A 25,180-nucleotide genomic window follows, 5' to 3' on the forward strand; every position below is an offset into this window, starting at 1 on the left:
CCCCTCCCAAGACCTGTGGGGGCCTGTGCCCAGCCCCTCAACCCCCAACTCCCCCTCCTTGCCCCATGCAGGCTGTCACCTGCACATGTTCCTGGCTGCGGGTGCTCACCTTCATACACTTGCTATACCTGACCCCAGCCCACAAGATTGCACAACCCCACCCCACCCCCTAAGCTCTGCACATGTGTACATCAACTTAGGGCCCTCTCAGATCCATGCAGGTGAACCTGCACCTCCCCACAACACCCCACATCTCTGGGCTAGTGCTGACCTGTGCATCTGGTCCACACCCACCCCCCAGCCCAGGCAAGAACAGCCCCAGTTTGCTGCCCCTGAGCTCTCCCCTTGTGCTCACTAGGGCCCCAACCCTTAGAAACTCACACACCAGGGCCTCGCCACTCCCTCTGACCCATGTAGGCCCACAGCCACATCCTCCACATTTGCGCATCTGCATCTGGAGTTCCCGGGACCCCTCTTCCTGCACAAAGTCACACCCGTGCCCTGCACTACCTGTGCACCTACCACTATGACAAGTACCCCACACCCTGATACCCAAAACCCCCATGCTCCACTTGCCTACATACATGCTGCCTATGCACCAGCCCCGGTGCATCCTCACAGCCCCTCTATCTGCTATCACCACACCCTACCTTTCTGTCCCCCATACCGCACCCTGCTCCTGTGCTCCAAATTCTGCCTGAGCTGTACACTTCTCCCGTGACCCCATTCCACAGCGCCACAATGCTGTACCCCACATATTATGCTCACAGGCACTAGCATTCCCAACCTGTGCCTATGCCAGCACTGCAACCCATCACCACACTGCTCTACTCCCCCTACCCTGACTCCCCACATCCTACTCCACATCTATCCCTCAAATACAAAGCTCGTGACTACTGAAGGAAACCAACTTCCAAGGTAACCTTACCAAGATATTTACATGCCTTGAAGGCAACAGGAGATCACTAAGCGTATCAAGATACAGACAGATATAGTTCAGCCTTTATTGGACACTGGAACAACTAATCAAAGATGTTCATATAACTCTAGCAAATAAAATCAATGGGATGGCTAATGGCATAAAGGAGATCAAGAAGGCATTAGAAGAGAATAAAGAAGAATTTGAAAGAGCAAACAGAAAAGTAGCAGATATCACAGAGATTAAAGATGCTGGAGACCAAATAAAAATATACTTGAGACACACAATAGCAGATTTGAGAGGAGGTAGAAGAAAGAATAAGCAAACTAGGTGACAGGGCAACTGATTTCAAATGCATGAAAGCACAAATGGCAAAAAAAAAAGAAAAAAAAAAGAAAAATCTGAATTGAATCACCAGGAAATTACTGACAAAATAAAGCACACAAATGTAACAATCATCGGTGTTCCAGAAGGAGAACAGAAGAATAAAGGGCTAGGAAGATTAGTTTAGAATATAATGGGGGAAAAGTTCCCAACCCTTATAAAGACATAAATATGCAAATCAGAGAAGCCCACTTAACTCCAAATAAGCCTTCCCCAAGACACATACTAATCAGTCTGTCAAACATTGAAGAGAAGCAGAAACTCCTGAAAGTGAACAGAGAAAAACAATCTACTACCTACAAGGGAAATCACATAAGACTGAGTTTGAACTACTCAACTGTCATATGGAGGCAAGAGAGCAGTGGTATGATATATTTAAGATCCTGAAAGAGAAAGACTTCTAGCCAAGAATTCAGTACCTAGTCAAAGTGTCCTTCAAAACTGAGGAAGAGATTGAAATTTTCATAGACAAACAAATGCTATAAGAATTTATCCACAAGAGATTGGCCCTACAAGAAATACTAGAGGGAGCTCTGCTAGCTGAAAAAAAAAGATATGATAGGGAGGTCTGCAGGAGAGCACAGAATAGAATAGTAAGGATAACTTAGGATAAAAAGAGAAAGAGGGAAAATAATATTTATATCTGACAAATAAAATCCAAAAGATAAGATGATGGATTCAAGAAATGTGTTTATTGTAATAACTTTGAATGTTAATAGACTAAACTTGCCAATTAAAAGATACAGATTGGCAGAATAGATTAAGAAATATAACCAAGCTATATGCTGCTTGCAAGAGACTCATCTTTGACATGAGGATACAGGTAGATTGAAAGTGAAAGGATGGAAAAAGATGTTCCATGCAAGCTATAACCAAAAGAAAGCAGGAGTACCCATACTAAAATCAGACAAAATAGACTTTAAATATAAAGACATCATAAGAGACAAATACCACTATATGTTAATAAAAGGGACAATTCACCAAGAAGAAATAATAATCATAAAGGTTTATGCACCCAACCAAGGAGCTCCAAAGTACATGAAGACAGACATTGGCAAAACTGAAGATAGTGATAGATGTTTCAATAATAATAGTGGAGACTTCAATACACCACTCTCCTCTAAGTAGAAAGAACAACCAGACAGAAGATGTACAAGGAAATAGAGAACTTAAACAATTTGATAAATGAATTAGGCCTAACAGACATGTATAGATTTTAACACCCTAAAACACAAGGATATATATTCTTCTCTAGAGTTCATGGAACATCCTCCAGGATAGATCATATGCTGGGGCACAAAACAGGTCCTTACAAAATTTAAAACATTGAAACTGCTTAAAGCAGTTTCTCTGATCACAATGGAATGAAGCTGGAGATCAATAACCACCAAAGAATGAGAACTTCCCAAATATATGAAGCTGAAGTAGCACAGTCTTAAACAACAAGTGGGTCAAAGAAGAAATTGCTAGATAAATCAGTAGCTATCTGGAGATGAAAAAAAATGAGAATACAACATATCAGAACTTATGGGATGTGGCAAAGTCTGTGCTAGAGGGAAATTTATTGCCCCAGATGCCTATTTAAAAAGAAGAAAGAGCAAAAATCAAGGACTTATCTGCTCTCTTGCAGGAACTTGAGAAAGAAAAGCAAACTAACCCCAAAGCAAACAGAAGAGGTGAAATGACAAAGATTAAAGCAGAGTTAAATGAACGGGAGAACAAAAGAACAATAGGAAGAATCAATAAAATCAAAAGTTGGCTCTTTGAGAAAATCAATAAAATCAATGGACATTAACAAGGCAGATGAATAAAAAGAGAGAGGATGCAAATAAACAAAATCAGAAATGAGAGGGGCATTGATACTACAGACCCTTGAAGAAATTTTTTTAAAAATCATAGGGTGCTAGGAACAACTATATGCCAACAAACTAGACAATTTAGATGAAATGGACAAATTCCTGGAAATACATCAACAAGCTACACTGACTCAAGAAGAAATAGAAGATGTCAACAAACCAATCGGAAGTAAAAAAATTCAATCAGTCCCAGAAATTTTCCTACAGAGTAAAGCTCAGGGTAAGATGACTTCACAGGGGAATTTTATCAAACATTCTGAAAAGAAAGCACATAAATCCTGCTCAAAGTATTCCAAAAAACTGAGGAAAAAGGAAAAAGACCTAACTCATTTTACGAAGCTATCACTTTAATAGTAAAACTGAGTAAGATGCTACTAGAAAGTAAAACTACAGGTTAATCCCCCTAATGAACATCGATGCAAAAATTTTCAACAAAATACTAGCAAATCAAATCCAAAAACACATTAAAAGAGTTATACACCATGATCAAGTGGGATTTATACCAGGAATGCAAAAATGGCTCAACACAAGAAAATCAACTAATGTAATATAGCATATTAACAAATCAAACAGGAAAAATCACGATTCTCTTGATTAATGCTGACAAAGCATTCAACAAAATTGCACATCCTTTTCTGATAAAAGCAATTTAAAAGGTAGGAATCAAAGTTAACTTCTTCAATATGATAAAGGGCTTGTATGACAAACCCATAGGCACCATCGTACTCAATGGAAAGAGACTGAAAGCTTTCCCCCTAAGATCGGAAATAAGACAAGGATTTGTTATTCCACATGGTACTAAAAGTTTTAGTAGCTAGAGTAATCATGCAGGAAAAAGAAACTAAAGGCATCCAAATTGGAAAGGAAGAAGTAAAACTTTTATGATTTGTAGATGACATGATACTATACTTGGAAATTCCTGGAAAATTTACAACAAATGTACTTGAGCTAATACACAAATTTAGCTAATAAATAAATCCAGCAAGGGGGTGGGATGTAAAATTAATGTGCAAAATTCAGTAACAATTCTACACACAAACAAGGACCTAACTGAGGGGTCAATTGAGGAAAAAATTCCATTCAATATAGCAACTAAAAGAACCAAATTTAGGACTAAACTTAACTAGGGGCAAAAAGGACTTTTACACAGAAAACTACATAACATTGCTAAAAGAAATCAAAGATGGTCTAAATAGCTGGAAAGACATTCCCTGCTCATAGGAAGGATAGGAAGATTAAATATAGATAAGATGTCAATTCAATGCTGTACCAATCAAAATTCCAACAACCTACTTTAAGCTAATTATCAAATTCATCCAGAAGAGAAAAAGACCCCAAATAGCTAAAAGCATCCTAGAAAAGAAGAACAAAGTGGGAGAATTAACACATCCTGGTTTTAAAACTTATTGTAAAGCCACAGTGGTCAAAACAGCATGGTACCAGCACAAAGATAGAACTATTGATGATGGAATTGAATCAGGAGCACAGAAATAGACCACCAAATCTAAGATCAACTGAGTTATAACAAGGCCCCCACATCCACTGACGTAGAACAAAATAGGCTTTTCAATAAATGGCCATGGGAGAACTGGACATTAATAGCTGAGAGAATGAAAGAGGACCCTCAACTTATACCTTATACAAAAATTAATTAAAAGTGGGTCGAACACCTATATATAAGAACCAGTACCATAAAGCTCCTAGGAGAAAAATGTAGGGAAACATCCTCAAGACCTAGTAATAGGAGACAGCTTGATAAATTTTATACCCAAACCACAAGCAACAGAAGAAAAAATAGATAAATGGGAATTCCTCAAAATCAAATGCTTTTGCACCTTGAAAGACTTGATCAGAAAGATGAAGAGGCAGCCAACTAAATGAGAGAAAATATTTGGAAATCACACATCAAATAAAAATTTGGTAACCTGCACACATAAAGAAATCATACAATTCAACAACAAAAGAACAAATGACCCAATTATAAAGTGAACTAGAAATGTGAGTAGGTATTTTTCTGAAGAGCAAATATAACTGTCTAAAAAGCACATGGAGAGATGCTTATTTTCACTAGCTATAAGTGAAATGCAGATCAAGACCACAATGAAATACTACCTCACACCTATTAGAATGGATGCTATTAAACAAACAGGAAACTACAAATGTTGGAGAGGATGTGAAGAAATTGGGACACACTGCTGGTGGAAATGTATAATGGTATAGCTGCTATGAAAGGCAGTTTGGTGGTTCCTTAAGAAACAAAATGTCGAGTTGCTTTATGACCCAGAAATACCACCATTCAGTATATACCCAGAAGAGGTGAGAGCAGTGGCACAAACAAACATCTGCACACTGATATTCATAGCAGCCTTATTCACAATAACCAAAAGATGAAAACAATCCAAGCGCCCATCAACAGATGAGTGGATTAACAAAATGTGGTATATCTATATGATGGAATATTGTGCATCAGTAAGATTAAATGACCTCCTGAAGCACATGGCAAGATGGATGGGCCTTGAGGACATAATGCTGAGTGAAATATGCCAGTCACAAAAGGATAGATACTGTATGATTCCATTTTATGACCACTTTTATGATAATGGTAAAATCAAAGGCTTATAATACAGAATTTAGGGGACCTAGAGATACTCAGAAATTAGAGATGGGCGAACATTTAGCTAATGAAGTCAGATTCAAATGTAAGGGAATAAATAGAAGTGAAGGTGGTTTGCTAGTATATCTATAAGTAATATTACCATATTGCAGGTGAACATTATTGAAACGGATTGTGTAGACCCATCTGTCCTGCTGATTAACATTACAAATATAAATAAGTTCTTGCATGGGCTACTTCAAAGGTATGAGTCTTGACAAAGAGTGTATAAATTCGGGGTATAGGGGCAACTGCTATTGAATGCTACATGCTGTTTAACAGGAAAACATTGAGTGCCACAACAACAGCAGGGGTAAATAATGGGAGGGACAAGTGTTGAGGGGAAGATTATATTTCCTATTTGGTGAAGGTGTGTTTTCTGGTTATTTTTTTTTCTTGGGAACAATGAAATTATCTAAAATTGACAGTGTTGATGGACTATTGACTTTGGACATTATACATGATACCTAATGAATGGAGATGGCTGAAGGAGGCACTGACTGAGAAGTAGACTAGCGAATGATGGTGTATACACATGATCAAATATTGTTCTGCGGCAGAAAAGACAAAGTTGTAAGGCATGCAACATTGTAAATGAACCTGTGGGACATCTGGTGAGGCAAAATAAGCCAGAAACAAAAAAGCAATTATTGTATGGTCTCATTTAGAAAATACTTATAAGTAAACAGGGGCTTAAAAATTTAGTCTGGGGCACTAATTATGATTTCTGACTTTGAGAGGCTGTTTTATATATGTATCGCCTGGTATTTAGAGATAGCAATGAAGCTGATCAAGTAGGGATTAAGGAAATTCCAAATACAGGGGTAAGGAAGACATTGTATATATTTTAGAACCTCATCTACTCTTTGAGACCAAAGAAAGAAAGATTTATTTTGTCTATAGCCTAAATTCCCTAATCTAACTCAACCTGTCTGGATAGATCATTTAGCAATCCAAACACAAGGAGCACAGAATAAGTATGAGGGCTGTTAATCCTGTATAGTTTAATGTAATGCCTGTATACATCCCAGATTATATTAAGCAGATAATCAAAAAAGTATTGGCAAAGTCCCTTAAGGGGTGGGAGAAAAGTATGGAACTATTAAACTTACCACCGGGGAAACCCCTGATATGTATCAAACACTAGGGACACCCAAATCAATATGCCAAGCCCTTGATCTTGCTCTTGTGAAGCTTATTATGCAGTGGAAAAGCTTAGCCCGCCTATGGGTATGCCTGAGACTTATTTTTGGAGCACCTCTTTTCTTGCTCAGATGTGGCCTCACTCTCTCAAAGACCAACTCTGCAAGTGAAATCATTGTCCTCCTTCTTACATGGGACATGACATACAGGGGTGAAAGTCTCCCTGGCAGCATGGGAGATGACTCCCAGGGATGATTCTGGCCCTGGTACCATGGGATCAACAATGTCATCCTGACCAAAAGAGGAAAAAGAAGTATAATAAGGTATCCATGACTAAGAGAGTTCAAATAGAGTTGAGAGGCTACTCTGGAGGTCACTTTTATGCAAACTTTTGTTAGATATTGCTACCTACCATAACTTGTCTAACCCCAGCCAAAACCATTCCTGCCAAACCTAGAGAACACCTAGGGCATTATATAAGATTCTACAAAGGTTCCACACACTAGATTCCATCCCCCTATCCCATGTTATTGACAGCCCCTTCCAACATGAAAAAGTTAAAATGGACATAGCCCAAATAATTCTAAAGAGTAGGAGAAAGATCAAAGGTGATGGCAGAGTTATACAGAGAAGGTAGAGTTTAACAAAGAAGTATTGTGGAGAGCCGCCACCCGGGTCAGGCCTAGTGGACGCGCTGCAGCCTGCTCTAAAGCTCCCCCCGCCCATCGAGTGAGCCAAGATGGCGCCCACATCCTGCTTCTGCGTATGACACACACGCCCACCAACCCGATCTACCAATCACCCTCTTAGACGCGGCAACAACCTATTGGGCTTGAATTATGTATATAAGGTATTGCCCGGACGAGGCGGGGGGAACGACCCACAAGGAGCCGTGCCTGAGGGCCGCACAGAGGTCGCTCCCCCGCGGGATGTATTCACCCGGTCGGGGAAAGTTATAGATAATGCAAGCTTAGACCCAGTAAAGATTTGTACTTACAACTGCTGCGTATTCTGGACTCGTTTTCTACCGCCAGGACCGGTTTGTCTGCGTCTCTTTCTCTCTCCCCCTTTTTCTTGTCGTACCCTCCGCTGGCCGGGGGCCCGACGTTGAGCGAGGAGACACGGACAAGTGGTGGCCCGTACGGGGACCCTCCCTTTGCATCCGCGAGCTGATGAGGACGTGCCTCCGGAGTCTGTGGTTGTCTTTCCGCGCCTGATCATTGCGGAGAGGTAAGTACTTTTTCTTTACGTGGAAACTAAGGGCCGCGGGTTTTCAGGCAGCCCCGGTGACTCGGGAGAGCTCCCCGAGTGGTTAAGAGACAGCGCCGACTGCAATCATGGGGCAGTCCGAAAGCTCACCCCTGTTAGCTCCGCTAATGACCCTCTTGAAACAGCGGGGCCTCTCAGTTAAGAAAAGTTCTCTCCTAAGGTTCCTTGATGATGTTACAGTTTTTGCCCCCTGGTTCGCCCAGACTGGGAGCCTTAGTTTGCCCTCCTGGATAAAGCTTGGCCACGACATGGACCGAGCGCGCCGGACGGGCCTATGTCTGGACCCAATCCTAGTTCCCGTTTGGGAGGCTGTTCGCGCTTGTCTTGAGGCAGAGGCTGCCACGGGCCTCGGCCCGTCCCTCGTCCTGCAGCAGGCACGGGGCGCGCTTCGGGAAACTCAATCAGTTTTGTCTGCGGATGGCTCCTGTAAAGGGGAGCCGCCAATCCGTGAACGGCCAGAGTCCAGCGATAGTTCGGACACCTCTGACTCTGAGTCGGATGATGATCAGAATGAGGGTGTGGACGAACCTCCGCTGATCGATTGGGAGAGGCCCCCTGCCTCACCCACGCAGCCCTCTGCCCCGCCAATGAGTACGCGGCGGTTTTCGGCGAGTGGTCACGGCGATCCCGCCAAAAAACCTCACCGAGGGCTCCCCCTGGTGGCCGAATCAGGCTGCACTGGCCCGCCCTTGCACAGCCCAGAGTTCCCTGGAAGCTGGGTAGGGGAGGGGCAGCCACAGCTGTATCCCCCACCTGCGTACACAGGCCCTCGGGACTCCATCTCATTAAGCAGTGGTAAAAGGCATTTCTGGAAATGGACCCCTTCATTTACCTTTAGACCTTTCGGAGTTCTAGGTGGATACCAGCCGCTTAAATCAGAACCAGACTCAGAAATGTATCCGGTTATCATCAATCCCCAAGGTGGTAATCAGCATGAATCCTATGATTATAAAGTTCTGAGGGAATTGAGGCAAGCCGTCCATCAATATGGCCCCAATGCTCCTTTTACATTAAATTTAGTTGAAAATCTTGCCACCCTAAACCACACGCCCGCAGATATATACCAGCTAGCCCGTGCTTGTTTGCCACCGGGTCGGTATATAGACTGGAAGGCCTGGTTTGAAGAGCTAGCTGAAGAGCAAGCCGCGAAAAACGCCGCGGTTAGACGTGGCGCCTGGAATGCGGACATGCTCCTAGGGAAAGGGCCCCACTCCCAAAATCAAACAGGGTTCCCTATAGAAGTCTATGGGCAGATCTTCCGCTGCTTCATAGGTGCCTGGAAGAAATTAACGAGCCAGGGAGAAGCTCAAGCATCTCTCAGTAACATACACCAGGGCCCCACTGAACCATTTGTCGAGTTCGTAGCTAGGATGCAAAACACAGCAGAAAGGATTTTCACCGACCCAGGGATAGCAGAAACTGTAGTCAAACAAATGATATTTGAACAATGCAACAAAGACTGCAAGGTAATCCTAGTGCAGAACAAGGGTAAAAGCCTAACCGATTGGGTTCGTTTATGCAGGGACGCTGGCAGCCCACTAACTAGTACAACTCTAGCTGCCATGCTGGCTAGCTCACTGCGAGTAAATGCAGAACAAGCTAAGAACGCAGGAGCGAGGCAGAAAGGATGTTTCCAATGTGGAAAACCAGGACACATTAAAAGAAATTGTCCTAATATGAGCCAGCTAACCCACACTCAACAGGTGGCCAAGCTCTGTGGCCGTTGCCGTAAGGGACCCCATCGCGCGGAGGACTGTAGATCAGCCTTCGATGCAAACGGCAAGCGCCTCTCTGGCCGCCCGGAGCAGGCGCCAAAAAACGGGCAGAGGGGGTCCGCCTTTCCGGTGGACCCCCTTGCTGGCAATACAATGATGCAACACCAGTCCAAGTCCGTGCCTCCCATGAGTCAGCAGGACTGGACCTCTGTGCCACCTCCACACTCATACTGACCCCATCTGAAGGAGTTCGGTTGGTAGAAACCTCCTTTAAAGGACCTCTGCCACCAGGCACTGTGGGGCTCCTGTTAGGAAGAGCGTCCACAACCCTGAAAGGATTGGCAGTTGTGCCAGGTGTTATCAACCCTAACTCCACAAATACTGTCCAGATCATGGTTCAATCTATGCGAGGCACCCTGGTTATTGAAGAGGGTGATAAAATAGCACAACTTTTACTCCTTCCTAGCTTACACGCGCTCCTTCCGAGCAAAAACAGGAGGAAAACGGAAAAGGAACAAAAATCTACCGAGGGGATTTTTGAAGGCCTTCATATGTCTTTAGAGCACCGACCCATGCTGACTATTAAAGTGCAAGGCAGGCCCCTTTTGGGCCTGCTAGATACCGGGGCTGATAGGTCAATCATAAGACAGCAAGAATGGCCCTCTGCCTGGCCAACGTGCAGGGCAGAAGAAACCCTTAACAGCATAGGTCAAGTCTCGACACCCATGTTGAGCGCAACTGCCCTTCATTGGGCTGATGAAGAAGGACACCAAGGCAGTTTCCAACCATATGTATTACCCCTGCCCGTATCCTTATGGGGGAGAGACGTCCTTACCCAAATGGACGTCACCTTAATTAGTAACTGCTCCCCAACCTCAAAACATCTGTTGAAAGGGATGGGATACGTCCCTGGCAAGGGTTTAGGAGCCTCACTACAAGGGCGCACAGTGCCTGTACAAACTGTGTCCAACCCCGACAAACGAGGTCTGGGTTTTTCCTAGGGGCCACTGAGGGGAATTTCCCACTCACGCCTATACGATTGCGGTGGAAAACCGAAACTCCAGTTTGGGTGCCTCAGTGGCCCCTACCAAAGGAAAAACTCTCAGCACTACACCATCTCGTCACAGAGCAATTAGAAAAAGGTCACATTATCCCTTCCACATCACCTTGGAACACCCCTGTGTTTGTTATAAAGAAGAAATCGAGCAAATGGAGATTGTTACAAGATTTAAGAGCCATCAACAACTGCATAGAGTCCTTAGGGCCTGTTCAAATGGGGTTGCCCCTCCTTTCAGCCCTGCCAAAACACTGGCCCATTTTTATACTAGATCTCAAAGACTGTTTCTTTTCCATTCCCCTTCACCCCGAAGACACTAAAAGGTTTGCCTTTACCGTGCCCTCTATTAACCAAGAGGAGCCCTGTCTACGTTTTGAGTGGACAGTTTTACCTCAAGGCATGATTAATAGCCCCACTATGTGCCAGCTGTACGTTACCACAACGCTGGCTAGCACTCGACAGCAGTTCCCACAAGTAAAAATTATCCATTATATGGACGACATTCTACTAGCCTATAAAGACATGGAACTTCTTAAAACAGCTCTCTCACACCTAGTCCTGACGCTTAAAAAGGCATGCCTAGAAGTAGCCCCGGAGAAGATTCAAATAGCAGAAGTCAGCACATTCCTGGGAGCAAAGATTATGCCTAGTCAAGTCTCCCCCCAAAAAATGACCCTCAGACTAGATGGCATACGCACCCTCAATGATCTACAGAAACTTGTGGGAGACATCAATTGGGTTCGTCCGTATCTAAAAATACCCAACGCGAGCCTGATGCCTCTATTCGATTTACTAAAAGGAAATCCAGACATAAATTCATCCCGGTGCCTCTCTCCGGAGGCGAGACAAGCACTCGGTCAGGTAGAACAAGCGCTCAGTAGCACTGCTTTAACAAGAATAGACCCCCAAAAACCTCTTGAAGCTTGTCTGCTGCCAACCATACTACAGCCCACAGCAGTGTTATGGCAACAAGGGCCATTACTTTGGATCCATCCTGGAATCTCCCCAAAGAAAAGTTTAGAGCATTACCCTACGGCACTCGCAGATTTAGCATTGGAAGCAATCAAAAGGGCTGTGCAGCATTTTGGCCAACAACCTAAAGATCTCAGGGTACCTTACACCGCCCAACAACTTGAGGTGCTTACTGGGTGCATAGATCAATGGGCCATTCTTCGATGTACCTTCCAAGGAAATATTAACAACCAGTTCCCAAAAGATCCCCTCTTACAATTTATCACCCGGCACCCGGTAATTTTTCCCAAAGTAACCTCGCCCAAGCCCCTGGTAGGCGCAATCACCGTGTATACGGATGGTTCAAGCACTGGTGCAGGAGCATACTGGGTAGAAGGGCGTACCCCAAAAACAGTACTCTTTCAGCCACAGAGGCCTCAATGGGTTGAATTACAAGTCGTCATCGCAATCCTAAAAGAGTTTGACGACCCCCTGAATATTATATCCGACTCCAATTATGTCGTGAATTCTGTGCCGGTCTTAGAAACGGTAGGCATGATAAAATATTCCTCCCCAGTAAGACCGTTCTTTATCGAGCTTCAGGAAACTATACATGCCCGACAGTGTCCCTTTTACATAACCCACATTAGAGCTCATACAGGCTTGCCAGGCCCTATGGTACAGGGAAATAACATAGTAGATATGGCCACGCGACAGCCACACATTTTCCCAGCGCTGACACCCCATCAACAAGCTCAAGAGTTTCACGCTAAGTTTCACATCAATGCAGGCACTCTAGCCAAGCGATTCAACATACCTCGCGCAGCTGCTAGAGATATAGTCAGAGCCTGCCAAAATTGCACAGAGTCAAGAGTGCTTCCTTCAATCGGAGTCAACCCTAGAGGCCTCATTCTGGGAGACATCTGGCAAATGGATGTCACTCACCATTCAGAGTATGGTAAGGCCAAATATCTACATGTGTCAATAGACACATGCTCTCAAGTTATGTTTGCCTCCGCTGAAACAGGAGAAAAGGTCCATCAAGTTATTGCTCACTGCCTTGCCGCCTGGGCGGCATGGGGCAAGCCAAAAATATTGAAAACAGATAACGGACCTGCTTATACCAGTAAAACCTTTCAAAAATTTTGTGAAACTATGGAAGTGCAGTTAAAGCATGGTATCCCTTATAATCCCCAAGGGCAAGGTATCATAGAGAGAGCACACAGATCTCTCAAAGAATTGCTTAAAAAACAAAAGGAAGGAATAGGCCACGGCCTATCCCCAAAAGCCCAACTGTCAGTAGCCTTGTTTACATATAATTTCTTAAATGAAAACTCACAAGGAATGACACCTGCCCTCCAGCATACCACTCCAAACCCATCACATAGAGGTTTGGTCCGATGGAAAGATGTCCTGTCAGGACTGTGGCAAGGCCCTGACCCGGTGCTCAGCTGGGCCAGAGGCTCTGTTTGTGTCTTTCCCCAGGAACCAGGACGCCAGCCAGTGTGGATTCCGGAGAGACTGGTGAGAACCGTGACACCGCCCGGGGGCGCCGAGAAACTGCTGCCCGACAAGTCAGCAAGTTTTCGACCTGAACCATCAGGCCCGGTCTCCAGCCCTACTGATGATGGCGACGACCGAAAAGATGACAACAATAGTGCAAGTGACCCTCCGACCGAGTAGAAGAGAAACTAGCTTTAACCCCACTTTTCCCACTACGAGCTACTGTGGGACCAAGTCACCTCATGGTTCTCTTGGCCCAGGTTGACCACTTGGATTCTTTTAGCAGTGGGACTCTTAGTAACTCTGCTCATTGTTAAATGTTTGTTAGAACGCTTGTTCCAGACGCAGCAACAGCTACGCGTCACCACTATGTTGGCTATGTCACTTGCCCCTGATGCCCCTGGCGACACCCGCACCGTAGCCCTGTCCTCCCCCCCACTGCGTGGCCCGTCACGGCCACTCAAGGCGGGACGCTCGAAAGTAAGGTCTGCCGCAAAGCCCATGGCTGTATCCCAGGTATAAGTGGCGGCACCAGAAGTCATAATTTTGGTCGAAAGAGGGTCTCTAGGCAAAGTCGCGGTCCTGGCCAGACTAGACTTAAGCCATTGCACAGAGACACCTACGACACTCTCGACTCTGGTTGCCGCTCTCCTGCCCCCCTCATAACCCGGTTGCGAGGCGAAGCACTGCAGGGAGGGTCACGTGGTTTCCGGTTCACGGGCCCTCCGGTCTCTATATGAGGAGGCATTCTGGTTGGTGCCTAGCAAGCCTAGTCCAGACTCCCCAAAGCACCAAAACATGTAGTGGGCCGTTCCGGCCCACGGGAGCTCACTCATCAATGGAGACACCGGGTCAAAATAAGTAAAAAAGGGGGAGATGTGGAGAGCCGCCACCCGGGTCAGGCCTAGTGGACGCGCTGCAGCCTGCTCTAAAGCTCCCCCCGCCCATCGAGTGAGCCAAGATGGCGCCCACATCCTGCTTCTGCGTATGACACACACGCCCACCAACCCGATCTACCAATCACCCTCTTAGACGCGGCAACAACCTATTGGGCTTGAATTATGTATATAAGGTATTGCCCGGACGAGGCGGGGGGAACGACCCACAAGGAGCCGTGCCTGACGGCCGCACAGAGGTCGCTCCCCCGCGGGATGTATTCACCCGGTCGGGGAAAGTTATAGATAATGCAAGCTTAGACCCAGTAAAGATTTGTACTTACAACTGCTGCGTATTCTGGACTCGTTTTCTACCGCCAGGACCGGTTTGTCTGCGTCTCTTTCTCTCTCCCCCTTTTTCTTGTCGTACCCTCCGCCGGCCGGGGGCCCGACGTTGAGCGAGGAGACACGGACAAAGTATGATTGCTGAATCTTTGTATTGATATTCTTTTAAGCTACAGTATTTTAGAGCAGCTAGAAGTAAAAACCTAAAATGGTGGAATTGTAACCCATACCAAACTCTGAAACCTGTTGTACTAATTGTTGTAATGTGCTTTGAAATTTATTGCTTTTTTGCATATATGTTATTTTTCACAAAAAAAGAACTATGTTTTGTAGGATGTTGGCTTGAAGATCGATTTCAAGATCTTTTTTGGTAATTTAAATTTGTAAAGTATGCAGGAAGTATTTTTTGTTAAGGAAAAAGAGAGTACTTTTTCCCCTAAAGTAAAATACCTGATTGTTACATAATGAGAAACAGCAATGTGTTGGATAAAATGGATAAATATAGAAAGTTGTGTAAGTCTTGTTGGAAGTGAATTTTATTGGTTGTGGTTAAGGTTGGCTAAGATTTTATAGTTTTATAAAATTTTTAATAGTTTTCCTATCAGATATATCTTCATACAAAACAAGAATTTGGCTTTCAGTCTGTTAAAATCTCAATGTTTTCTTGGATTATTTGTTTGCTTTTAGTGAGAAGCTATAAAAAAATTTTAACCATCTGAGCAATCTGCTTAAATGACAAAGATTCTATGTCTCACCAGATCAATATACTTATTGATTTGTATATTGACCTTCTCCTTCCTTATTGTTTTAGACAATGCTTCCTCACTTTTAAAAAATTATGTCTTTTTAAAATCATGTTAATTTGTCTATTTACTTTCAAACTTTTATGACACCTTGATTAAATAAAGAAAAACAACATCCAAAAACCAGTGACTTAAAATATAAAGCAATAGAAAATTTCCCTATTGTACAACAGAGAAAGTAAATTGAGGAAACAATAAATAAACCCTCAGATATCTGTGAGACAATAGCACATATCTAATATTTATGCTATCAAAGTCACATAAGGAAAATGTGTGGGGCCAAAATATCACTTCAAAACTAATAAAACTAAAAACATCCAAAATGGTAAAAGACATAAACCTATAGTAGCAAGGAAATTTGAATCTACAAATAGAATAAACTCAATAAAATCCATGCTCAGACATATCATAATTACATTTCTAAAATATAAAGACAAAGAATAAAAGTCATGAAATCATTCAGAAGAGTAATTTCACTACTTAAAAGGAATAATAAACTGCATCACAATAAATTTCTCATCAGAAATTAGAGAGGCCAAAGAAAGTGACAAAATATTTCTCAAGTGCTGAAGGAAAATAATTGTCAACCTAGAATTATATATCCAGTGAAACTATCCTTCAGGAGTGAAGGCCAAATAAGAATATTGTCAGAAGAGGGAAAACTAGGAGAGTTGGTTGTCAATAGACCAACATCAAAAAATTTTAAAATAAATTTGCATAGTAAGGAAATAAGATCAGAGAGAAATTTAGAATATTAGGAATGAATAAAGCAACAGAGAATTTGTAATAGGAAGAAAATCTGGAGACAACCTAAACATCCACCAAATGGAACTACTGCATAACCATAAAATAGAATATTATGCAACTCTTAAAAACTGAGATAAGAATCATAAATAATGAAGGAGAACAACCTTTACAATATATTAAACTCATTATAAAACTAAAGTGATCAAATTGTATGGAACTGCTGCAATAATATGAAAATATTTAGTAAAATGAAATAGAGTTCAGAGATTGATCCAAGTAATTACAGGAATTAGGTATATGCTAGAGATGTCATTTAAGCCAAACAATGATTGATTTTAAGTGATGCTGGTGCAATTGGATATTAATTTGGAAGAAAACATATCATACATGTAAAAGTGTCCCAATTTTACGTCTTTAAAAATTATTTTAAAAATTTATTTTAAAAATACATATGCTTATATACAATAAGTAAAAAGCAAATTAAGTTATAAGAACAAAATATGGGAGAATATTTGGGGACAATTAAGCAAACTTGAATGCCATAAAATAAAATATTGAAAACTCTCACCATATAAAATAAAATTAAAAATTAGATGGAAAATTCACCCCAGATAAAATTGAAAAATAGGGAAAATATTTGCAAAATGGAGAATAGTAAACTTTTGCACACCTTAAATATAAAAGAATGAATACAAAGATGTTTGTTTTAGCAGTGTTTGAAATATAAAAATCTGGAAAACAAAGCAAATATCAATTAGTAAGGGACTGGTTGAGAGATTTATGTTATGCCAATGATATAAAAGAAATTATAGATAATGAGTGTAGTTCAAAGTGTTGGCCATCATAGAAAGGGGAAAGTGAGTTTCATAATATTATAAAATATGTTTTATTTTCTAAAATAGGAAAAATAATAGCAAATCATTGGATACAGATTTGACATCAGCTTTTCCTAATTTTTCACTTTAAGTTTTATTTCATCACTTGATGATGATGATGATGATGATAATGATAACTCCACAGATTAAAATACAACTGAGAAAGGGCAATGCTGAATAGCAAAAAGTGTTTGTTAGAGTTATTGCATTATCTTTGCTGAACAGAAATATTGTCAAAAAGCATAAAACACACCAAATTTCCATACAGTAAAAGCCTTGCTCACATAGAGCACTTGTCTCTGTGGCAGGTTAACTAAGCTTAGCAATTTTCTAAGTATTTCTAAGTATTTCTAGTATGCTGGCCTGATAGTCAGGACACTTGGATCCCATTTCTCTTCCTACCATAACTACCATAACCATGACATTAGTTACAATATTCATTCTTTCTGTGAATATTCATCATCCCTAACTGATAAAATGACTGTACTCGGAAAAACTGAAAGTCAGACTACTTCTTGAGGTGCATCCAGAAGGATAAGCCACTGAGTCATCTTCCCCTTGTCCAAAGCTAGTCATTGCCAGTGGCCTTAAATTCTACAATTAGTGCATATACTGTTAATAGTCTTATAAAAACATAAAAGGATTTTAAATGTTTGTAAAGAAAAAGGAGACATCAACTGTAAGCACATTTGAGAGTTCATAAAAAAAATAGATTTTTTACACAATAGCCAAAAATTACTTCATGGATTGCAGAATGATCTAAATTTATAGGATAACCTCCCCTTAAGAACCAGTAAGATGAAAACAGATGAAGACTCCATTCTGGAAGAAGTTATCCCACCAGAAAAAAAAAAAAAAAAGACATTTTGAAGGCAATGCATACTATTGTAAAATAAATAGACCATAATGAATAAAATCTACTAAATAAAGAGTTAAAATGAGATAAATTAATCTAATGAGAATAAAATACATATTCAAGTGTTAAGAAAGAACTTGATGGCAAATCTACACTATTAGAGAATAAATGAACAAATTAGAGAGAATATGTGGAATATTGATAGCGGAATGTTCCAACAGCATTCAATATTAGTTGGCAATGCAAAAGGCTTCTGAGGAAATACGTGTCCCAAAAATGTGATACCCAGCTAAATTGTCCTTCATATACAAATATATATTTTTTAATTGCAAAATGTTCAATGACTCAAAAATATAGCAACTAAAGGTAGAAACCAAACAACAACTACAACTACTTGTGGTTGGAATCCAAGCAACAAGAGATTAATTAAATAAAAAATTGGGGAATGAAGAAGTTATGCTATGATAGTAGTCAGGTTAAACAGTTTATGTAGTTCTGGGAACCAAACTGTGTTGCTTTTATAAAAACGAGATGAAAAGCCTACAACATTAATACAAACATTTTTTACTGTAGTAAAAATAAAATGCAGTAACAAAATTCAGAATGTGGAGGGAAGGGCTACTGTGTCAGTTCAAATTGTGCGCTGTTGTTGAACTACATCCTGCCTGGCCATGAAGATAGAACAGAAAATACAAGGGTATGATAAAGGCACTAACTTCCCCATCTTTCTTGGACATAGTCAATAATTACTGTGGCATTTCCAAAGCTAACAAAATCATGGCATTCATATTTAAATATACCTTTTGAAGGTATTAATGAAGCCCTTAAAAATGAAAACAATTTATACCTTCACCAAATTCCCCAGTCCAAGAGGTGAAAATGAATTCAAGCCAGCAAACGAAAAACAAAATTCAAAGAACCAGGTATAGAGTCTTATAAAATTACAAGGGTCAATTCTCTATCATGGGAAATGTTTTGTAACACATAACATTCATTTTCCATTACACTAAAAAAAATTGTCTGAGAATATCATTTTCATATTACTTAACTTATACACTTTTACTTTCAAACGACACTATTATTATATCAGGTGAGAAAATTCTATTCCTCCAAAATGATATAATATTTTTAAAGTTTTTGCCATAAGCCCTCTTTTAAATTGCTGTTTCATTTTGTATAAACTCCCAAGTGAGACTTGAGTGTTCTAGACCGAAACATAAAATCCAGCATAAACAGAACCAATAGCAGCTTATTTATTTTACTATGAAACACAACTGGAGCATGCACAATTATCAGGGCAAGCTGTTAGCATTCAAAACAGATTAAACTCTCATGGCTTTAGAGAGCTGACAGCTTTTTGTTGTGTGATTGTGTAAGTATTTATGTATTTATGTAGATATATAATAGAAATGATATATACACCAAACTATGCACAATGTTAATTACATATTATGTCAATGAATGAAACTCTTGAAAACATAAATATAATTTTGAGAGACCATCATTTCTCTGTGTGAGTTCAAAAATTAAGGTTGGATTTTGCATTTCTCTTATTAAAAATATCTTCATTATATATTAACATAAATGCTAATGTTTAGTGAAAGGCTTTATCTGTTCATATTAATCATGTAGTAGAGAGACACAGTTAAATAGCTAGTAACTATCTGGTAGATAAGTGGAGAATTGAAAAAAATCTAAGCTGCTAAATCTAAACAATGAAATCTAAACATTTCATTGTTTAATTGGTTGAGGGTCTTAAGAATCTGTTATATCAAATTGGATTGCATATATGGAGGAATTAAAAACTTTAGTCATGAACAATGTGCAGATTCTTGTCCCTCAGGGCATTGGAGTAATAAGCAAACTGAGTATTCAGTTAATATTTGTCCATCAGTGTAGAATTTAAGGTTCTCAATGTGGGACTCCATTGGAATTAATATTCATTGATAACTATGGTGCATTAGGTATTTTGCATAATATCCAAAGTAATTATCAAAGAAACCCTGCAAGCTAGTTAAACAGAGTTAACTCAAAGCCATTGAGTTTATAAATGAGAGTCAGGATTTGGAATTTCAAAATTTCTATCTCAAAGCCTATGGATCCTCTATTTTCATACTGGAAATCATTGCACGATGTTAACTTGCATTTTTCTTTGAGTCAGGTTGTAGATAGAAAAAGCTTCTTGAAGGGTATTTAATATGAAATACTATAGCTATTGAGGAGAAAAGAAGCAACACTTAGTTCTTACCCTCTCATGCGTGTCCCCATCCTAAAGGGCTCAGGACTGATGCAGGCGGGTGTGCAAGTTGTTTACTGAAGAAAGCCAGAGAGTCCTTGAATAGATGCAGGGTGCATCCTGCATAATCCTACGTGAAGGTTCTAGCAATCCTGGATGAGTTATTCTTGTTCAGATATCTGTATTCTTTATTTGTCAGTGTCTTTCTGTCACTCATTGAGGTACTTCCATTGTCAAAATGCATACGCCCACAAAAAATGCATTTCATGTGTCCTTAGAGGACACTTGAAATGTATTCCGAGCAGTTCTGAAGAAGGTATCATGTCACTGCCACGGACCTTCAGCCATTCTTTTGATTGACTCATGATCTGTGTCCCCCGTACCAAACAGAAAATGTTGAGTCAGCAGATTATTTGGGGTATGTAGCAGCGTGAACTATGTACCCAAGAAAAAATATGTTCTTAAACTGCATCCATTCCTGTGGGTGTGAAATAGTAAGTAGGATTTTTGATGAGATTACTTCTGTTAAGGAGCGGCCCGGACAGGAAGGGTTTTAATCCTTTCAGTGGAGTCCCTTATAAACAGACTGAAATTCAGGCAGAGAGAAAGCCTCGGAGGAGGCAGCCAGAGGCTGAGGGTTAACAGGATCTGAAAGCGAGACCACTGCGTGCGTGCGTTGCTGTGTGACAGAACTGCCCAGGACCTAGGATCACAGGTAGCCTGCCCCAGAATGGCAGTCTTCAGAAGATAATGTGGACTTGATTAGGACTTCTCCTACCTCAAAATCATCAGCCTTTAGTTCCTATTGTTTAAGCCAACCCATAATATTTGCTTGACAGCAAAGAAACTAAAACAGGGGAAATGTGCAATTAGTAAGTTTTATTTACAGCTGGAAAATAAGTTCATTTCTTTCTGGAGGACTTTTAAAAATTCGAATAAATGGTAATTACATATAAGATAGTACAGAGTATATTTTTGTATATTTTTTTCTCTTTGCATTTCTAATGACCCAAAAAACACTTGATAGTGGATATACATATGGCACCTAGACACTCACATTGTCCATTCCAGCTATCAGAGCAAGACACTTTCTCCTGCTTCCTCTGCCTAGTTTCTTTCCTCCACTCCCCTTCTGGGAACTATTGCATAGAAAACTGAGAAGTAGGAGAAAGGCCTCTCTAACAGAGGTGCTAACTTGCTCATAAGTTACATCCATGCCGTATTTTGTCCTTGTCTTTAATTCAATGTGGATGACCTGACTGCATTTGAAGGGAAATGATCTCATCTTTGGATTAATAAAGCAATAAATGTTACCTGCTCTGCCACAGGACTATTATCTTTCCCCTTACAGCTATCTTTTAAATATGTCTCCCCTTTAAAAGTCTACTTTGGTAGTTCTCAGAGACTTTATATCTCCTCTGTTAATAACTCTGAGACACAGATGTAACCCATTAAGGGTCCCCTGACCCTTTTAGGCATGTTCACTTCATTTAAGAGAGTGGGGAGTCTCCTCCACACCTTGGCCTCGTGAGAAAATGATTACTTTGTCCTGAGTGTTTTCAGATGTACTATAATGATACACGCTTGTGTTCATTAAATATGAAAACTAGTGCTGTACAAAATGATTTCCTGTTTTGAACAGGTAAGCAAAATTTGTTATCAAAACAGAAGGCGTATACCAAAAGGAGAAAACAATGGTCAGAATGGCCAAATGAGGTTAAACATTGAATATTTGATGAGGATCTATTTCTTCGTATTATTTGTTTTCTTTCATGGCCATGAACACAAAAGGATTTGTTTACTCTTTGAAAAAAATAATGGCACACATTCATTGATGGATCATTTCTGTCATATGTTCAAAATATTAGTCTCCAGGAAATTATAATAAAAAGTTGAAAGCCTCTAGAAATTGACTATTTATAAAAATATAATAAAGGATTATAAAATTGCAGTTATCAGATTGTCATTTGATGCTAAATAGTTCTAGTCTATAAATGTGAGTCCTCTTTTGTAATTCAAAAATTGTTTCATTAGTGCTAGACTAGATTATCCACTTAGGACAGTAAGGTTTATATTGACTGAAGACTATAAATTCCTCAAATGCAGTATCCAAATTATATAGGAATAGCACTGACTATTACTAGTCTATAGCTAGTAGTCAGTGTGTGCTATCTTTTGAATTATTTTTTTTTTTTTTTTGCATGGGCAGGCACTGGGAATCGAACTTGGGTCTCTGGCATAGCAGGTGGGAACTCTGCCACTGAGCCACCATCACCCACCCAGAGTGTGCTATCTTTTATCAGAGGTAATTCTTAACTCGTTTTACTTGTATCCCAACTTTACAACTGATATACTCTCATTTATAACAGTGATATCTATCTTCTTAGTCCATGGGGTTCTACAGGGTATGTCTTGCAGAAAACTAATGTGGCAATATATTTCAGCAATTAGACTCCTGTACAGTAGTACTTGCATGCATGTGCAAATGCATGAGTGTGTGTGTGTGTGTATGTGTGTATGTGAGAGAGAGAGAAAGGAAGATGGCAAGAATGTATCCCAAACTAGTATTTTTTATTTACCTAAACATAAAATAAAAATTTTCAAGTTAAATCTTGAAGAATTCAGCAACATTAATTCCACATTAAATTGAGGAGACATTCAATTTATTATTAACAATATTTCCATTGATTTGCTTTATTTGTTTGATTCTATAAATGTATTAAATAAAAAAAGAATGAGTTCATATTTCTACCGGTGTTTTCTGCAAGGAGAATGCTAACGTTCCTTTTGAAAAGTCCTGCTGCGTTACAATAGCACCACATGCTATTGTGACCAAGTCCTTCTCATGAACAACCCCAGGCTATGTGGCCTTTGCAATATGAGCCAAATTCTAGGTCAGTGATCTCATGTTGCTTTATTCAAATCTTGCTGGTATGACTCTCATTTCTGTCTAGGCAAGTGTGATTCAAAAACAACCACCAAGTCCTTGCCTAGAGGTTTTAACACAAATGAACCTAGTCATATGTGTCTTTTTAACAGTGACCTAACCCATGATGCTTTGTTATTTGGAGTCTAATCTTTACTGCGGATTATAGTTTATAGTAGTTTATGTTATGCATGAACTAGTGAATTTTCATGTAGGTTGGAAATGCATAGTTTAAAATCTAGATAATTTATAAATGCAAATGTGATAGATAACATGCTCTGATGTTTTGAATACACAGTCACATATGGCAAAAAATGGAAATGAAACTAGAAAAGACTACCAGATTAATGGTCAAAAATTGGCTTCTAACTTGAAGCATCCAACAGAGTGAAATTAGCATATGCATAAGATTAAATTAGGTGTGTTATAGCAAAATTAAAGAGGTGCTTCCTGGCCACTGTGTTAAGGTGATTATAAAAACTGTGATTGTTCATTTCCACTGGATCTATATGAGTTGAATATTTCTGAAATAGGTCCCCATGTAAGATTTTCTTTTATTTCTATCAGAAACTAAGAAAATGCCAAGCAGCATATAAGCCCAGATTGGTAAGATTTCTTTTGTCTGCCTATAAGAAAGTAAATTTGAGAAAAAAACCTAGGTGATGAAGAAAATGTATTTGCCTAGTCTTCAGTAACCGTTTATTCCTTATGAAAATTCTCGGGAGGTATATGATTCCTCTATTGGTATTTTGTGAACAAAATCAAACAAGCATCTTTAGATCAATAAAAAATAAATGGTAAAATGTTTTAGATAAACTTTTTGTTTTCAAATACTGCAAATAGGAATGAAAATGGAAAGTTATTTCATATGGCAGGGAAAACTGATAAAATTAATAAAAAGTTGTTTTTGTAAAACCAGATGAAGATATTATTTTAGAAACATCTAAATAGCTACGAAAGACTAAAATTATATCCACGTAATATGATGTATAGGATGGGATCAAGGCATACAGGTCCCTTTAGTGCAAATGAGGGATATTTGGGGAAGGAGTCTCTAGGAATAGTTATTATATTGACTGATCATTATAAAGATTTGGGAGATTTCTTATTTCTCCACTTTGTTTTTTGCTGCAGCAATATAATTAGTAATAATAACAATTAATACTGGCAAGGGGTATTATTTTTATCTTTTTTGTATGTTGTATGGCGGGGTCACATTTCATTATTTTTCCACGTGCATATCCATTATTGCAACACCATTTGTTGAATTTTCGTTGCTTGTTTTTGCTTGTTTGTTTTGCTCGTTTGTTTGGGAAATGCATGAACTGGGAATCAAAGCCGGGTCTCCTGCATGGCAGGTGAGAATTCTACCACTGAACTACCCTTGCACCCCCTGCAAAGGGTTTTATTGTTTATTAAGTACATCACATTCTATATCATATTGGACTATGTGAAATACTGTCAGGAGGCTCAGAGTGATCTGTCAGCAGTCTCACAGCCAGTGGGCACTAGGCTGCAGTGGGCTCTATACCACCCCCATGCTCTCAATAGATATTGCTTCACCTCTTTGGCCATTTGTGGTGATAGGTTACATGGTTCCAGATAAACTCTATTATAGTTTTATTTCAATTTTTAAAGATTTTTCAGATTTACACACAGAACAAAGTGGAAGGAAGATTAGTCAATTGCATCAAGTATGTGGGAAAATGTGTCAATGAGGATTTTTTAAATGATCAAAAACCAAGATATAATGCTTTAATATAATATGACATTTTGGTGATAACTAAAATAGAAAAGAGAGCAGGTGGCTACTAAATTCAAAGATAAATTATTATTTAAATTATCTTACCTTTTCAAAATTAACATGTACTTTGTGCTTGGTAGTTATGATAACAATGATTGTGAAATTTGGGCAAGCAAACTCATTAAAAATATTAAATGTCTCCTTTTCATCCCTAAACTTTTATATCCTGTTACTAAAATGCCTTTTTAATTAAAGTTTGAAAGAGAAAAGGCAACACTCTCATATATTTTAATCACAAGTTGTTTGGAAGGTTTGAAAGCATA

The 25,180-nt window shown here is 39.9% G+C and overlaps 2 protein-coding genes across 2 annotated transcripts; both read left to right on the forward strand.

Moving 5' to 3' along the window:
• The first annotated feature begins 8,292 nt into the window (after window positions 1-8,292).
• On the forward strand, window positions 8,293-10,173 carry LOC143681227 (endogenous retrovirus group K member 24 Gag polyprotein-like). Its single transcript, XM_077158051.1, has one exon. It carries the CDS (start codon window positions 8,293-8,295, stop codon window positions 10,171-10,173), a length of 1,881 nt encoding a protein of 626 aa, XP_077014166.1.
• A 158-nt stretch (window positions 10,174-10,331) lies between these two features.
• Window positions 10,332-10,940, forward strand: LOC143681231 (endogenous retrovirus group K member 7 Pro protein-like). Its single transcript, XM_077158066.1, has one exon. It carries the CDS (start codon window positions 10,332-10,334, stop codon window positions 10,938-10,940), a length of 609 nt encoding a protein of 202 aa, XP_077014181.1.
• The last annotated feature ends 14,240 nt before the right edge of the window (window positions 10,941-25,180 follow it).

Source organism: Tamandua tetradactyla, chromosome 1 (assembly GCF_023851605.1).
Source record: "Tamandua tetradactyla isolate mTamTet1 chromosome 1, mTamTet1.pri, whole genome shotgun sequence".
NCBI classification, from domain to species: domain Eukaryota; kingdom Metazoa; phylum Chordata; class Mammalia; order Pilosa; family Myrmecophagidae; genus Tamandua; species Tamandua tetradactyla.

Bases quoted from the DNA above. Each gene is read 5' to 3' on its own strand.
- LOC143681227 (XM_077158051.1), top strand. From the start codon at position 8,293: ATGGGGCAGTCCGAAAGCTCACCCCTGTTAGCTCCGCTAATGACCCTC.
- LOC143681231 (XM_077158066.1), top strand. From the start codon at position 10,332: ATGGTTCAATCTATGCGAGGCACCCTGGTTATTGAAGAGGGTGATAAA.